Here is a 15874-nt window from a genome sequence, read left to right as displayed (position 1 = left end):
AAAAAAGGCGGCTCTTCTTAAGACGTGTTCAAGATCTGGAACACGTCCAGGTGACGTCTATCGACTAATCATAAATAATTACTACTAAAAAAATGGATCGTTATTTACCACCAGTTGAGATTGCAGTCTTGTCAAATAACAAAAATCATCATCAATGAGAAGGGGTGAAGGCCGTAGTCCACTACGCTGGCCCAGTGCGGATTGGTGGACTCCACTCCACTCCACTCCACACTTTTTGAGCGCATTATGGAGAACTGTCAGGCATGCAGGTTTACTCACGATGTTCTCCTTCACCGTTGAAGCTAGTGATATTTAAGCTGGCATTCGAACTCGGCCCCCCCGAAAGTGAAGTCGAAGTCCTGCCCACTGGGCTATCACCGCTTCTTATAATAACAAAAATATAAAATGATTATTTAAAGTGCCGTGTGCCGGCGGAACCGAATACAATTGTCACCGCACCTCTTTGCGCGTCGTACGAGGCGACTAAGGGAATAAAACTAAGAACAGAATAAGCGAACTTTGTCATCATCATCATCACTTCAGCCGATTGACGTCCACTGCTGGACATAGGTCTTTTGTAGGGTGTTCCAAACTCCACGATTCTGGTCCGCTTGTATCCAGCGGTTCCCTGCGACTCGTTTGATGTCGTCTCCATCTGTTTTGGGATAGACCAACGCTGCGTTTACCGGTGCGGGGTCGCCATTCCAACACCTTGGTACCCCAACGTCCATCGGTTCTCCGAGCTGTGTCCCGCCCATTGCCACTTCAGTTTTGCGACTCGTTGAGCTACGTCGGTAACTCTATAGACTTTCTACAGATCGGCTCATTTCTGATTTGATCCTATAGCTTTTTCCATCGCTCGCTGAGTAACTCTTGAGACTTCTTTTGACTTTTTTTTTTGATGGCCGATTGGCGCAGTAGGCATGCGACTCTGTCGGTACGTCAAGGCTGGGTTCGATTCACACAACTGGAAAATGTTTGTGTTATGAACATGAATGTTTTTCAGTGTCTGGGTGTTTAATTGTATATCATTAGTATTTATGTATATTTTTCATAAAAATATTCATCAGTTATCATAAAATTCATAAGTACACAAGCTACGCTTACTTTGGGGCTGGATGGCGATGTGTGTATTGTCGCAGTATATTTGTTTATTTATTCTTATGAGGCCCATAGTTACCGACCACGCTTCAGATCCGTAAGTAATCACCGGCGTCCTCTTCACTGCTATCAAATACTGCGATTAACAACCCATCACCCAACCCTTGTGGCTGTAGTGATTATAGGCGAGGGATCCGTTGGGAGAGGCCCGTGATCCAGCTATGGACTGCTATGGGCTATTGATGATAGTGTGAAGCTTGTGTCCAGGCGTACGTGGGCCAGCGACTGAGGTTGCGGCGGCAGCGGCAGGTCCGCGCCGAGAACGAGTTCTACTTCCAGCTGTTGCGAGACGCGTTGCCAGAATCCGCGTTGGAACAGGTCAGCCGCACACTATCCTACTGCACGACCAGTGGCGTGAATAGAGGTTATGCACAGGGTATGCAGACGATATAAAATGAAGAAAATCTCCAGTCCGAGTTATAAAAAAGAAAGTCTCCAGTGCGAGTTCAGTACAACAATGTGCTTGCTGAGGGCGGTGTTGAAGAAGCCATGACGCTGCAGCGCGTCAGAGATGTTTGCGGGGTAGATGATTTCTACGCGATCATCCGCAAGCGTGCGTCAATGATGAACAGGCTCGTGAGCAGCACCAACACCCTCCTCAGTACACTGGCATGCAGGCTTGGCTGCTCTCTCTGGGGTGCTGGGATGGTGTGCACACGCGCTATAGGGGTGGCTCAGTTAGACTATAAGGAATTTTGTGTATAGAATAAGGTATTTTTTAGTTGTTATGTACTAACATAGGTTTAACTACATTGTGTTACTAACACGATATGGACAAATGTCCTATTAAATAAAGATTATTATATTATTTATTTTAAATACTTAAGGTAGACTTTTTATAACTCTTAACAACTATCCTTAAGTCTTTTTTATAACTCGTACTTGAGGTTTTCTTCATTTTATACCACCTACATACCCCATACATACCCTCTATGCACGCCACTGACGATTAAATCATATCAGCCTATAGACGTCCACTGCTGGACGTAGGTGTGCCTATTGGCGTCTTCACGGCCGCTTTGATGTGTATTATATAAGTGGAATGTATATAAAGCTGATTACAATAAGAATAACACATTGAGAACAATTGTCTAGGAAATCGTTGATCGCGTCGTCGGTTGTCCGTTTGAGAGTGCCTTTCGCCGCCGCGACCGTGCGATGTACCCGTCTCGCCTGCCCCCCCGCGCGTCTCCTCCCGTGTGCAAAATGAGAGTTTATCGTTCCCACACAGTCCCGCTTGCGTCCAGCGGCTACCTGCGATGTGCATGATGTCATCTGTCTGTCAACGCTGCGTTTACCAGTGCTGCCATTTCAGCAACTTGGGACCCCAACGTCCATCCTTTCTCCACTTTGCTACGTCAGCTACGCGACTCGCTTAGCTATGTCGGTAACTCTGGTTCTTCTACGGATCTTCTCATTTCCGATTTGGTCACGTACAGATACTCTTATAGCTTTTTCCATCGCTCGCTGAGTGACTTTTGAGACTTCGTTTGACTTTTTTTTTCTTTTACGGCCGATTGGCGCAGTGGCGACCTTTCTTTCTGAGTCAAGGCTGTGGATTCGATTCTCACAGCCGGAAAATGTTTGTGTGATGAACATGAATGACGTCACATGGGTTAGCAATACGAATGAATGCCTTTATTAGAACTGTAAGTCAAAGTCAAATATTTCTTTATTCAAATAGGTCGATAGACGGCACTTATGATGCGCCATTCATCAGCATCATCCGCAGACTATGAACGTCCCAAGCTGCCAAGGCGGTGTCTCTCATAGCAGAGACCGTTTTAGAGTATAGACCCACAACGCTGCTCCAATGCGGATTGGTGGGCTTTAACGACTATTGTCACAAGTCAAGTGTTAATTACTTAACGTCGGTCCGGGTTATTAACAGCTGATTAAGACAACTTAAAGTGCTCTCCGAGGCACGGGGGTTGATACCGCCAATTTCCGAACTCCGAAAGGGTGTTGAAAATTCTTTAAACAGGAAAAACAACACCTATCAAATTCAGGATTAAAACCAATAAACATGCTAACCAACAAACCAACGAGGCATGTGTACATTAGACTCGTATTATTGTATATTAGCTGCCCTACTGAAAAAACAGTTTGATTGTTTAGTTAGGACATGAACGAAGAACGATGTTTTGTGTAAAAGCAGCACTGTATCTTTAATAAAACTGATGATAACATTATATATTTCAAACAAATCATAGTTTGTATACTCATTGATGGTATATTCATAGTGTATTTTAAATATAATAATAACCTTTCTTCTGCTTCTTTGGGTTAATGGCTTTTACTAGATTCTCATAGAAAAATATATTATCTCTGGCGGAGACGCGAGTTTGACAAGATCGATTAGCGGGAAAAGGAAACTTAGCTCGGATTTGAAATAATTAAATGAGTAAATTGAAAAGTAAAGTGTGATGATAAAACGTTACAAAATTGGGAATATATGATTAATAATGGAAACGATATACCTAATGAAATATTGTTGTGACGTAAACTAAGTATTTAATTTCAATTATACTATTAATTAATAAAATAATCCATGTGCCATCCTGTACATTTGCTTGTCTTGATGTTAATACTTGAGATTTTACCACGTGCATGTGATGCGATGTACTATCCTTCGGTATACAAAAAATGTTTGAGAAGATTAGGATAAAATTGAATTCTCATAAACCAAATTGTGTGGCTACATTGTTATACTATCGAATGAATGAATGAATGTACGATTGTTTTCTTTTTTTAACCGACTTCAAAAAGGAGTCTGTTCTCAATTCGTCGGAATCTTTTTTTTATATGTATGTCACCAAATTACTGGAAGATGCCTGAACTGATTTGAAAGATTCTTTTTTCTTTTAAAGGGCATACTTTCCAGGTGATCCTATTAAAATTTTATCGAAAACGGACGAGCTGTTTATTAAAAAATCAACAATAATGTAACCCAAAGTAGCACTAGTACAGTTTTTTTTTAATTTAAGAATGTTTATATCTATACTTTTCTTTGGAGTGCAATAACAGTGTATTCGTTCATTCATTCATTGAATTAAACTGTCGTAGTTCAATGTGATTATCTTTGCAGAACGGGCAGAGTAGTAAAGAGGATAGTAAAGCGACGGACGCAGAGCAATATAGTCCCGCGGCGAGCGACACACGGCATATGAACGGCTCTGTGCGTCGCAGGTGCGCACGCGACCACAACGGCGTGTGCGTTGCCGACCATCCCATACATGTTAAGGTGTGAAACTATCCGTCCCCTTCAGCACGACTAGCATATCTATATATATACAACGTGTAAATGAAAACCGAAATAATACTTCAGAGGTTTTAGAGGAACATTATTTACTATCTCTTGAGACTTTTCTGTGAAACCGAAACGCTAATAATTTTTGAGTAAACCATTGCATTTATCAAATTCAAATTCAAAATTTCTTTATTCATGTAGGCCTATCACAGGCACTTATGAAGCGTTGATACATATTTGTTTACATAATTTTAACGAGATGGTGATAACTTCGTTCGCCAACTTAAATCTAAAGCTACGAGGGTTCCAAACGCGCCCTGGTCTAAGAAGAGCCCACAACAAACTTAGCCGGGTAAATTAATTTTTTGTTATCACCATCTTCCAGTAAATTTATATTAAGCTATGAAGCTAGAGCAATTCACTCCCAAGCTTTTTTATCGTTTAAATAATCCTTAATATTATAATAGGATTTTTCTGTAAGCTTACGTTTTATATAAACTTTGAACTTATTGAGATTTTAGTTTTGCACTGAAAGAAATCAGATACAGTCCTAATATCACATGCAAAAGTAATATAAAGTGACTCCTGTAACTTTATTAGGTACGCATCGCGTAGCGGGCTATGCACGTTTCGGTCTTTTATCTTCAATAGGGTTGTCATAAAAGTAAACCCTTAGAATGTTTTGAATTCGTTTGTTAATATGAAAAAATAAATATGCTTCTTTTGATTTAATATAAGAACAGGATGTACTTATGTACCCTTCAACAGTATGTCGTAATTCCGTTACACGTTGTATATATAATTTAGCGTAGTGGTTGCACTTCGGCCTCACTTTCGGGGGATCGAGTTCGATCCCCAGCCTCTGTGAAGTTACGGAGTTATTTATTTATTTATACTCTTTATTTGTACACCACTCAAACAAAGAAAACAAATAGGTGGTTAGTTATGTGCGTTTAAGCGCGGCGTGAGGAAACATGCATGCGCTTATAAAACTGAAACTGCCCTTATGTTTGGAACTATACACTATATCAAAAAAATATCTTACTTTTGCAGAAATTAAGGATTTTGTTAATTGAAATTGCAAATTATATTTTAAGAAACTCTTCCCGCGAAAACGCTCGCTGGGTATCATGGCTCGTGATGTCATAGTCGAATTAGAGCTTTATTAAGTCCTTGTTCGATAGCTAAAGACTTATTGATTTTGGTATTGACAAGAAAAAACTTGGCAACTGATAGTTTGAAATCACAAAATACTTATTTAATTGTTTCTGGCGCCAAGCAGCATTGTTTCAACTATACCGGTATGAAGCGTGTAATTGCCGTTGTTATTATAGGCACACGGGGCTTATCACCTACGCCTCAGGTTGGTTGATACCGGGTAACACGTTGTATATACCTGGCAAGACGTGCGAAGTGTTGCTCTGTTTATAGGCCATCGCCTATATCGTTTATCGTTTTCCACATTCTTCCAGGTCTGCCATCTGCTTGGTCTAACCATTAATACTATAATAATAAGAAATAAAATAATAATAATTAAACTTTTTTTTTTTTATTAATTTAACCAACGAAAAATATATTTTTCTAGGGAATTACAAACTGAAATTAATATTTACAATAAATATAAGCCGTCTAACTGTTCAATTAAATCGTTCTTCTTATATATTCCACGTTACATTATCCAATTTTGCAGTTAGAGAAGTTAGAGAAGCACTTAGCGCAGCAGACGGCCGCTCGCGAGAAGTCGCAGGCGAGCGCGCACGCGAACTCGCAGGCGAGTGCGGGCGCGCACGCACACAGCAACGGCGCCGCCGGCGGGCCCGGCGCGCCCTCTCAGGACGACAGACTAGAACACAGTAAAGGTGAGCCACTACGAATACGCCCCACGAGGACATATACTAGCCAGTTACTCGCATCTCATACATGTTTTTTTAATGCTGTGTTCCGGTCAACTGCTTTACAACTGCGCCTCGAATGGGTGGGCACAAGGCGGCATGTTGCAGGACGTGCTCCTCACACGCCCTGCGAAGTGTTTCTCTGTTTATAGGCGATGGTATTCCACTTACCATCAGGTGGGCCATCTGCTTGGTCCGTCAATTATTACTATACAAATAGGTAAGGACGATTTTTGGTATAAATGTTCCTGGAATTTGATATTTTTCCAGGATCAAAAGTTGCTCCCTGTCTTTTAAACTAACTTTATGTCAAAAATAAAGTCTGTTGTTTCCTTAGATATGACGTTAAGGAAGGAAGAACAAACGCACTTTCCCATTTATTATTATAATTTAACGTTCCGGTGCGAAGTCGCGTAGAAACCTATTAGGGCTATAACTACCATACTCCCTACCAGGTTAGCCCGTTACCATCTTAGACTGCTTCATCACTTACCACCAGGTGAGATTGCCAAGGGTTAACTTGTAGTGGAATAAAAAAAATAACGTACGTACGTAAGGTTACAATAAATAACACATTATTGAGAGTGAGCCTAATAAATAAATTTTAGGAAGAAAATAATAAATCCTCTTTTATAAAACAACAGTTTATTCAGCTCAATATAATTTTTTTGTACCAGCTACTTCGTATATGAAATCATAGAAATCCACCATTGTTTGCCTTGGATTTGCGCTGAGAGTCAAGTCTTCTCCGATCTCTATGTATTCCCGAGAGTTTTTGTTGTATTTGGGCCAGGTGACGCCGAGTGATGCATCAGGTGTTGGATTCCTATAAAAAATATACATAAATAAATATACCACAATACACACATCGCCTGCTAGCCACAAAGCAAGCGGAGCTTTTGTTATGAGTACTGAGATGAAGGATAAATATTTTTATGAATAATAACATACTTCGAAATTTAAATAAAATCTTTGCGCGTACTGGGCCAGCGTGTTGGACTACGGCCTTAACCCCTTCTCATTGTGGGAGAAGATCCGTACCCTGTAGAGGGTTGATATGATGATTGTTTCAAAAGGATCTTTATTAATACTTGTTTTACAACTACTAGCGTTGAAACTTTAATAAAAATCCTGTGCAATTTATTCACACACGGCGGAAGTGTAACTTCTTAAAAGTAAGAGATTTGAGGTGGATGTAGAGTATCAGAACTATTAGGATAAATGTAAGGTTTATTATTTAGTTTCCATGGTAACTAGAATAGGTAAAAAAAAATTATAATGTTTTCTATCTAACTCTGTCCTATACATTAATGTGTTTGTTTCTTTATCTAGATATTATTCCGTTTCCTTAGTAACTTAAATAGGAAAAAATCAAATAAAATAGTATGTATATTTCTGTCTCATTCTTTGCCCGGCTTCATCGTACACATTTTTGTATTTGTGTATCTTACCTGTCGTTTTTTCCGTTGCATCCAGTTTGAAATCACAACGATTCTAAAGAAGTTTCACTTCAAAAAAACAATCCAACTCACCCATGCATCGCGAAGTTTGTTAGTAAGCTGCACATCTGTCTTATCATTTTGTACGAAGTAGCATTCTTGTTCAGCGGAAAATTAAATAAGTTTGCATTGAACACGTACATGATATCATCGAAGTGTGATACTCCCGTTATTCCGTATTTTGTGCCCAATTGGCTGAACTTATTCCTCTCAGACATACCCGTGAACTCATACATGTATATATTATCGTTCGGGCTATAGTTCGATAGAAGATTAGCGTAACTGATAATGGAATAAATGAAGGAATGCGAAACGAATTCCACGACTTGCGGTACTGTATTCAACGACATACGTTTCGACCCAGTGTAGTATTCCTTTATATAATCCGCCAATTTTAAGTGTAGTTCCGTCATGCTGCGGTATAAAATATCCTTTGGTGTTAAAACTTCGGGATATCTATCAAAGTTTTCGATTACGGGAAACTCTTCGATTTCTGGAATAAAGAACACTCCTTCACCCGAGGTGAAACCCAAGAACATATCCACATTACTTCGCCCCTTCCTAACAGATACATCCGGTGGTTCTATTAAAAACATTTCCTGTCCGAAATCCTTCTCCACAACTGGCCAACTGTATAACATTTTCACGGGTATTATATAATCTTCGGCCGCTACGATAGGTGTATTCGTATTTATCAGATCAACAGCGGGTACGCTTTGCAGGAATTCGAATAGTTCTGTAGTGTTTGTTGTTACAAAGCCAAGACTCTTTGCGAGTGCAAACGCTCTACGCTGGGGTTCAAATGCGACAGTGAACTCACTTATCGCCACTCCACTCATGGATATCACCCTCTGAAACAGACCTTGGGACATCGGTGATAATGCAAGGTAGGTAACGGACATAGCGCCCGAGCTCTCTCCCATTATGGTCACCCTGTTCGGATCACCGCCGAAGTTTTTTATGTTTCTCTTCACCCATCTTAATGCCGCTATTTGGTCCTTCATACCCGCGTTACCGGGTGCTTCAGCTGTATCTAAACTTAAAAATCCAAGATGGTCGATTCTATAATTAAATGTCACCATTACTATGTCGCTACTGTCGACTATAAAATCGGGTCCATAAATGTCGTCGTTGCCAGAACCCCATATGAACTTTCCGCCGTGTACCACAACCAAGACTGGTAAAAGTGAACTGGGATTCATGCATGTAGTGTAAACGTTAATGAAGAGGCAATCTTCACTTCCTGGTGTTAAGGCGCTTCTGAGCACGTCATATTGAGGACACACGTTTCCATATTCTGTAGCATTTCGTATTCCTTTCCAGTACGGTGCAGGCTGGGGAGCCTAAAAAAATTTTTTAGTTTGTTTAGTCTAGTCTTGGCAGTAAAAATAAACTTGTAGTGCAGTTTACTAGGCTGCATAAAATAAGTAATTCATTGAGAAATTGTATATTATTTTATAACAAATTACCAGATTAAATCCTTGAGATGTCTCTCAATAAGTTCAAAGTTCATATAATTTGTAAGCTTATAGAAAAATCCTATTTTAATATGAAGAATTACGTGTATGATAAAAACGCTTAGGTATAAATTGCTCTAACTTCATAGCTCAACATTAACTCACTCACTTGACTGTGAGATGTTGATAACAAAAACAAACCTGGCTAAGTTGTTGTGGGCTCTTTTAAGACCAGGGCGCGTTTGGAGCCCTCCTAGCTTTAGGTTTAATTTAATTAATGCAGTTATAACCATCACTAACATTAGTGTAACATTTTAAATGTATGAACGCTTCATAAGTGCCTGTGATGCCTTTTATTAAATTCGATACCGATTACCTTGAATCTGAATTTGCCGATTGGTGGGGCAGCATAAGGAATTCCTTTAAAACTGTTATACAATTTGTCTCCCGTGATTGTCCATTTTTGTTCACCTCTCAATTTTCCTTGCTCTACCCGTACTGAAACGGCTGCTGCATTTTGCTAAAAACATTTTTATACATGGTTAGTTGAAAGCATAGAATTAAAAACAATTTAGAGTAATAACTGTAGGAAAGGTTCTTGAAAAAACACACTGACCACAATTGATATATCTAACACCAAAACAAACACACAACTGATTCAGAATGTTAACATCATATCTACAAAAAGTTCTTATAAAAACACAGTGACCCTTATTAATCTGTCTAAACCGAAATTAGGTATTCACTGAATAAATAATAAAAAACAACTCATAAACGGCGTTTAACATAACATAACTACAGAAAGTTCTTAAAAACCGTGACGATAATCAATCCGTCTAAACCAAAATAACGTTTCGTATATTTTGTTAAAATTTTATTCACTGAATAAAATTTTAACAACAATAACTGATAACGGAACGTTTAAAATAAAATTATATCTACCAATATTATAGCGAGTATAAGATAAACTACAGTGGAAAACATTGCTCTTGACTTTAACAAAACAGTTTACGGTGATGCATTATATAGTGATAACAATTTGCATAACGCAAGTTCAACCCGTTTTAACTGTATGTAGGTTCTGAAATACCCCATATCACTGGTTTATATTTTAATTCGCTAATCTGTTATGGTTAAATAATCATCTGCATCATCATCTTACCAGTCCATTGAACTAGAGGTCTCTTCTAACGGAAACATTAATAAATAAAGGAACAAGCAGATGGTAAACCTGATGCTAATATTAATTTACTGTGAGATGGTGATAACAAATAAAAATTACCCAGCTAAATTGGCTGTGGCCTCTTCTTAGACCAGGGCGCGTTTGGAACCCTCGTAGCTTTAGGTTTCAGTTTTTTTTTTTTTTTTTTGCGCTGGGAAATGCATTGACGCATTCTTCCAGGAGACAGAAGAAAGAAATAACTAACCTGTTTGCGGAAGGGTATGTGGTACTCGCTAACACGAGACCAGAATACCCACTAAAACCCAGCGGAACCGTCTACGGCATACCGAGACACCACAGGAACGCTTTCGCATGCTACTGTGGCAACCTGTGATAAGCCTACATGAATAAAGAAATTTTGAATTTGAATTAGAATTTGATGTAAAATGGAAAACCATCGCCAATAAACGCCCGATGTCCATTAACCTTAAGCGAAGCTGTTACACCGACACACGCCCTTCAGCAAAGCTGCTTTGAGCAGATATAAGCACTACCACGGACGAGCTTTGTCACAAAACGCTCTCACCATCATCATATCAACCATTTACCGGCCCACTACAGGACACAGGTCTCCTTTCACAATGAGAAATGGTTAAGGCCGTAGTCTACCACGCTGACCCAGTGCTGATTAGTGGACTTCACACGACTTAAAAAGAACTTTCCTTCACCGTTGAAGCGAGTGATATTTTAATTGTTAAAAACGCACATAACTTGGAAAAGTCAGAGGTGCTGGGACTCCCCGAAAGTGAAGTCGACGTCCAACCCACTGGGCTATTACTAAATTTAATTGGACAAGTATTCTTTAGATATAATTGCGTCCAATCATATAAATAACTTCAAAGGAAATATAAGAAAAAGACCTTTAATAAAATTAAGTACCTGGATGACGTGACCTGACCCGGAATTTTTTAATTTAAAAAAATACCGATCATGTAAACGAAAGGGACAAAATAATCATCTAGACTTGAACCGGGGCCTCCTGGTTCCGAGACCAGTAGCAGTATTTTAATGTCTGAAAACACGGGTAAAACGACGTTTTCTAAAATTGAAACCTAGCTAAATCGATTTATCGCGCCTGAAACCACCTGCATACTAAATTTCATGAAAATTGTTTTAGAGGTTTCCGAGATTCAGGTTATATATTATATACATACCTATATAAAAGAATTGCTCGTAAAAATATATTACATAGGAATGGTTTATTTCTTGCTCAAGACCGCCTAGTAACAGATATTATGTCTTTCAAGAACAATGCAGCTGTTTATACAAGTGTACAATGTACATATTATCATAACCTTGTATTGCAATATTTTGCACGCATAAAAAACTTGTACCATTTGTACTACTTACATAAATATTACGTATCCCTTGTTTGCGACAATGATGGTCACGTTTCTAAATGTAAAATTTTACACGGACCATTTTTTACTTTGGAAAATAGCGATATTTGACGGCCTCCATGGCTAGTTACTATACTACCGACGACGACGAAAGACTCTCCGCTAAGTGATTCAAGGTTCCGGTACGATGTCGCTTAGAACCCGATTAGGGGTTTATTAGAACTGCCGCTAATAGGTTGGCCTGTTACCATATCAGACTGCATCATCACTTTCCAGCATCGCCATCTAGCCACAAAGTAATCGTAGCTTGTGTTATGGGTAAACTTGTAGAGGAATAAAAAAATATAACGTTATATTTCTTTCCCACCCTTAATATTACATCTTCGTGAAATGTCCTCATTGTAGCGGAAACTAGATTTATTTCTGTACTTGTATAGCTTATAGTTATGTCGTTCTTGTCTCAAATGAGCTATATGTGAAAATTTTGATGCTGGAATGTTTGTTAACCATTCACGCTAAAACAACTGAATCAACTACTGAATGCTTTCAAAATTTGTTTTCAGTCATATTTTGCACATATGGTTTTTACCTGGAATAATTATTCTCTTAAATTACTAACTCTCTGTCAGTCTTCTTCAATTATGACATATGACAAATTTTTTATGTTAGTTCTAGGATATTTTTAGTTTTAACGTTTGTTTGACGTCAAAATGCCTCCGGAGTGTTTTTGTTTGTGGATTAACTGTCACCTTTCGCTTCAAAGGGGCATGGTTTTTATACATTTATAATGGCAAAGTCAGTCAGTTCATTGAGAATCAGTAGGACAATATTTGGCTAATGGCGTTATTTCATTTAAAATACATAACTAAGAAATTAATTTCTTGCTCAACAGGTAGTGGTAAGTCTGCAAAGTGTGAAAAGAAAGAGGCTAGTACAGTAAGAGAAGAGAAGAAGAAACACAAGAATAGAGATAAAGATAAAGATAAGGAGAGCAGTGATAGCCATAAGAGTACAGAACAAAGTGAGTGCAATCTTTTTTTATATAAATAATATTGTTTTTTATAGTGAACTCAACCTGAAACCTACAACTAACTACCTAACCCACAAAAATATAAGTTCAGTGGGCTTGATCGTCGAAAGAAATCGCATCGCAATTATTCGTATCGCATTTTTCGGCGTTTCGAAGTGGCGTGGTACCAAACCGCAGATTTGTCTTTGGGTCTTTATAAAAAATTATACTATGAAATCCTTAACAGTTTTATTCAGATTTTTTAATTGATTTCAGCAAAAGAAATATTAGTTAAAGATAAAGAATTAGAAAGTACAAAAGAATCTGTCAAAAGTAATAAAGATAGTTCTAATAGTCATAAGGACAGAGAGAGGGAGAAAGAAAAGAAAGAAGAAAAAGAGAGGGAAACAAGAGAGCGGGAGCAAAAAGAAAAAGAACTGGTGAGTTGTTAAACTGGGTTAGAAGGAGCGTTATCAAGCGACGAAAACACCACCGCTCCGTTAGTAAACTTATTACCTTTATGTGTAGGAGGTTTAAGCCAGAGGTAGTAGTAGTAGTAGGTAGTAATTGCATATTAAAAAAACTACTTTTTGTAGGATAAAAAATTGACATTTTCCAACAATGATACTTATTTGTGAAAAAAACACTCAACTCAAATTATTAGTACTTAAAATTTTTTATGAAAAAACTGTTTCGTTTGTAAGCATGGCGCATTATGTTTTGTGTATGTTTTAAACTTTAATTTAAATAAAGGAAAAAATCCTGTGCAATAATTTCACACACGGCAGAAGTGAGTATCAGGAGTGTTCAGGCTACATGTCAGATTCATTATATTTTACCTGCTTAAAATTATTTCATATATAAATGTAAAATATTACATTGCATATATTCAGTTTCCATGGTAACTAAAATGGGAAACAAAATGTTTATTCTATTTCATTCTCTCCTTTACATTTATGTGTTGGTTTCTCTAGCTACATATTATTTTGTTTTCATGGTAACTAAAATAGTGAACAAAATGTTTCATGTATTCTATCTCATACTCTCCCATACATGTGTGTTACTTTCTATATCGTGATGGATTTTCGTTTAATCCGGTTTCAAATCACGATTCTGAAGAAGTTCGGTTCGAAAAAAAAATGTAAAGGGAACTTTGTGTTGGATTCCCAGCGTTCGTCGAGGGAACTAAGCGAAGAGCTAAAAAGAGTACGCGCCGAGCTCTGCACTGCTAAGAGCAGCGAAGCGGAGGCGAAACGAGCGCTGGCCGCCGCCGCCGCCGCCGAGCGAGCTCGCCGCGCGGACCACTTGCAGCTACGGCAGGCGCACGCGCAACTGCAGAACAAGTGAGTTTGCGCACTACTAGACCTCTGCGTGTATATCAAGCATTTTGTGATTTCTAACTCTCAGTTGCTAAGTTTTATGTTATAAATACCAAAATCAATAATCTTTAGCTATGGAACAAGGACTAAGTGAATCTCTCATTTTTCGGTATCTCTATTTCATTAATTTTGTAATACAATATAATTGCGAAGCTCTTATCGCTAACCTCCTTCACCATCAAATTTTCTTACCATCCCCCGCCTACCATCCTTTGCTCTAATTTTCGGTTTTCGATCTCCCCGCGAACGTGAAAGCGCGGGAAAACGTTAATATTACATTGACCAATCAAATATGAGATGGTAACTTTTCGATTAAAGAATTAATTAATTGCTTATATCGTATCACGGATTAAAAATGACTAACAAGAAAAGACAATAAAATATAAACGAACATGACGTATATTACAAAATAACGTAATTTTGTTAGTGTGTCGTAAATAATGAATGTTGTAACGATTAGCATAGACATATAACATGTGCGGTGCGATGGTGATGCCAGTATCGCGGTGCATGTGATGTGTGTATGGTGGTCAGAGTGTCGACGTGGCGCAGCGGCGAGCGGGTGGCGTTGGAGCGGCGGCTGAGCGAAGAGCGGCGCGCGCGCACCAACGCCGAGCACCAGCTACTACGCGCCAGGCACGCCAATAGGACGCCCAAGTGAGTGCCATCAAATCCATACTTCATCATCATCATCCTCAACAATTGTCCATAATTGTTTTTGAAGTTATACTTCTTTCGGCGCGTTAGGGAAAAATGATGAGAGTAAATTTTTACAATGCGCGCGCACACCGTCACGAAAAACCGACACCCTGAAGTAAGCTATAGTCAACAATTTTGTTTTTCAATAAAAGGTTTTACATTGTCACTATGAATTGTCAGTCTGCGGGCTCTTTCCGGTGATTTCATTGATTCAATTGTACTAACAAAAAATCTCAAATTTTAATTATGAATCTCGATAATGAGATAATGCGTTATAAATAATAATATATTTGATAAAGATTTCAATGTATTAAATACCTTTTTTTCTTAGAGTAGTTTTTTCTACAAACGCAGAATAAGGCGAAAGATAAAATTTTTGAAAAGATTTTTATCCTGTTAAAGAAGTATAACATAAGTACACACACGTTTTATATATATATATATATATATATATATATATATATTTTAAATATTATATATATTATAAATTTACATTGCTCAATCAACCCGCTCTTTCGTCTTTCTTAACGTCAAAGGTTGTCTCGAAGAGATCGCTTTCGGGATAAGACCGCCTTTGCACGCTATATTTTCTATTCTAAGTTTATTCTGCATATGTGTTTACTTTGCATAAAATGTGTGTGTGTGCAATAAAGATTTCAAACAAACTAACAACACCAACTCACCTCTTTGGCACGGGACTCTCAGTGGGAAGGTTTTAGGCCGTAGTCCACCACGCTGCTCAAGTGCGGATTGGTGGTACACGTCAATGAGAACATTACGGAGAACTCTCAGGTATCTAGGTTTCCTCACGATGTTCTCCTATACCGTTGAAGCAAGTGATATTTCAATTGCTAAAACGCAGATAACTTAGGAAATATAGAGGTGCGTAAAGTCTAGGTCCCCCGTACTGGACTATCACCGTTTCATGTTAATAATAGTAACTATGTGTATTTAAATAGAATAGAT

General features: G+C 38.4%; 1 protein-coding gene across 3 annotated transcripts in view; it reads left to right on the top strand.

Moving 5' to 3' along the window:
• Nucleotides 1–15874, top strand: part of LOC120630892 (macoilin-2) — a 34203-nt gene that overhangs the window by 9464 nt on the left and 8865 nt on the right. The window contains exons 5-11 of one of the 3 annotated variants that reach the window (XM_039900227.1): nt 1369–1479; nt 4250–4405; nt 6111–6270; nt 12714–12842; nt 13107–13270; nt 14001–14173; nt 14744–14866. In XM_039900227.1, coding sequence (XP_039756161.1) covers nt 1369–1479; nt 4250–4405; nt 6111–6270; nt 12714–12842; nt 13107–13270; nt 14001–14173; nt 14744–14866 — 1016 coding nt within the window. Of the gene's footprint in view, nt 1–1368; nt 1480–4249; nt 4406–6101; nt 6271–12713; nt 12843–13106; nt 13271–14000; nt 14174–14743; nt 14867–15874 lie in introns of all 3 variants that reach the window. The other 2 variants (XM_039900228.1, XM_039900226.1) reach the window with 2 other exon arrangements.

This window comes from Pararge aegeria, chromosome 17 (genome assembly GCF_905163445.1).
Source record: "Pararge aegeria chromosome 17, ilParAegt1.1, whole genome shotgun sequence".
Lineage (NCBI taxonomy): Eukaryota > Metazoa > Arthropoda > Insecta > Lepidoptera > Nymphalidae > Pararge > Pararge aegeria.
Note: the sequence above shows the minus strand (reverse complement) of the source record. Positions and strands in the feature narration are given on the sequence as shown.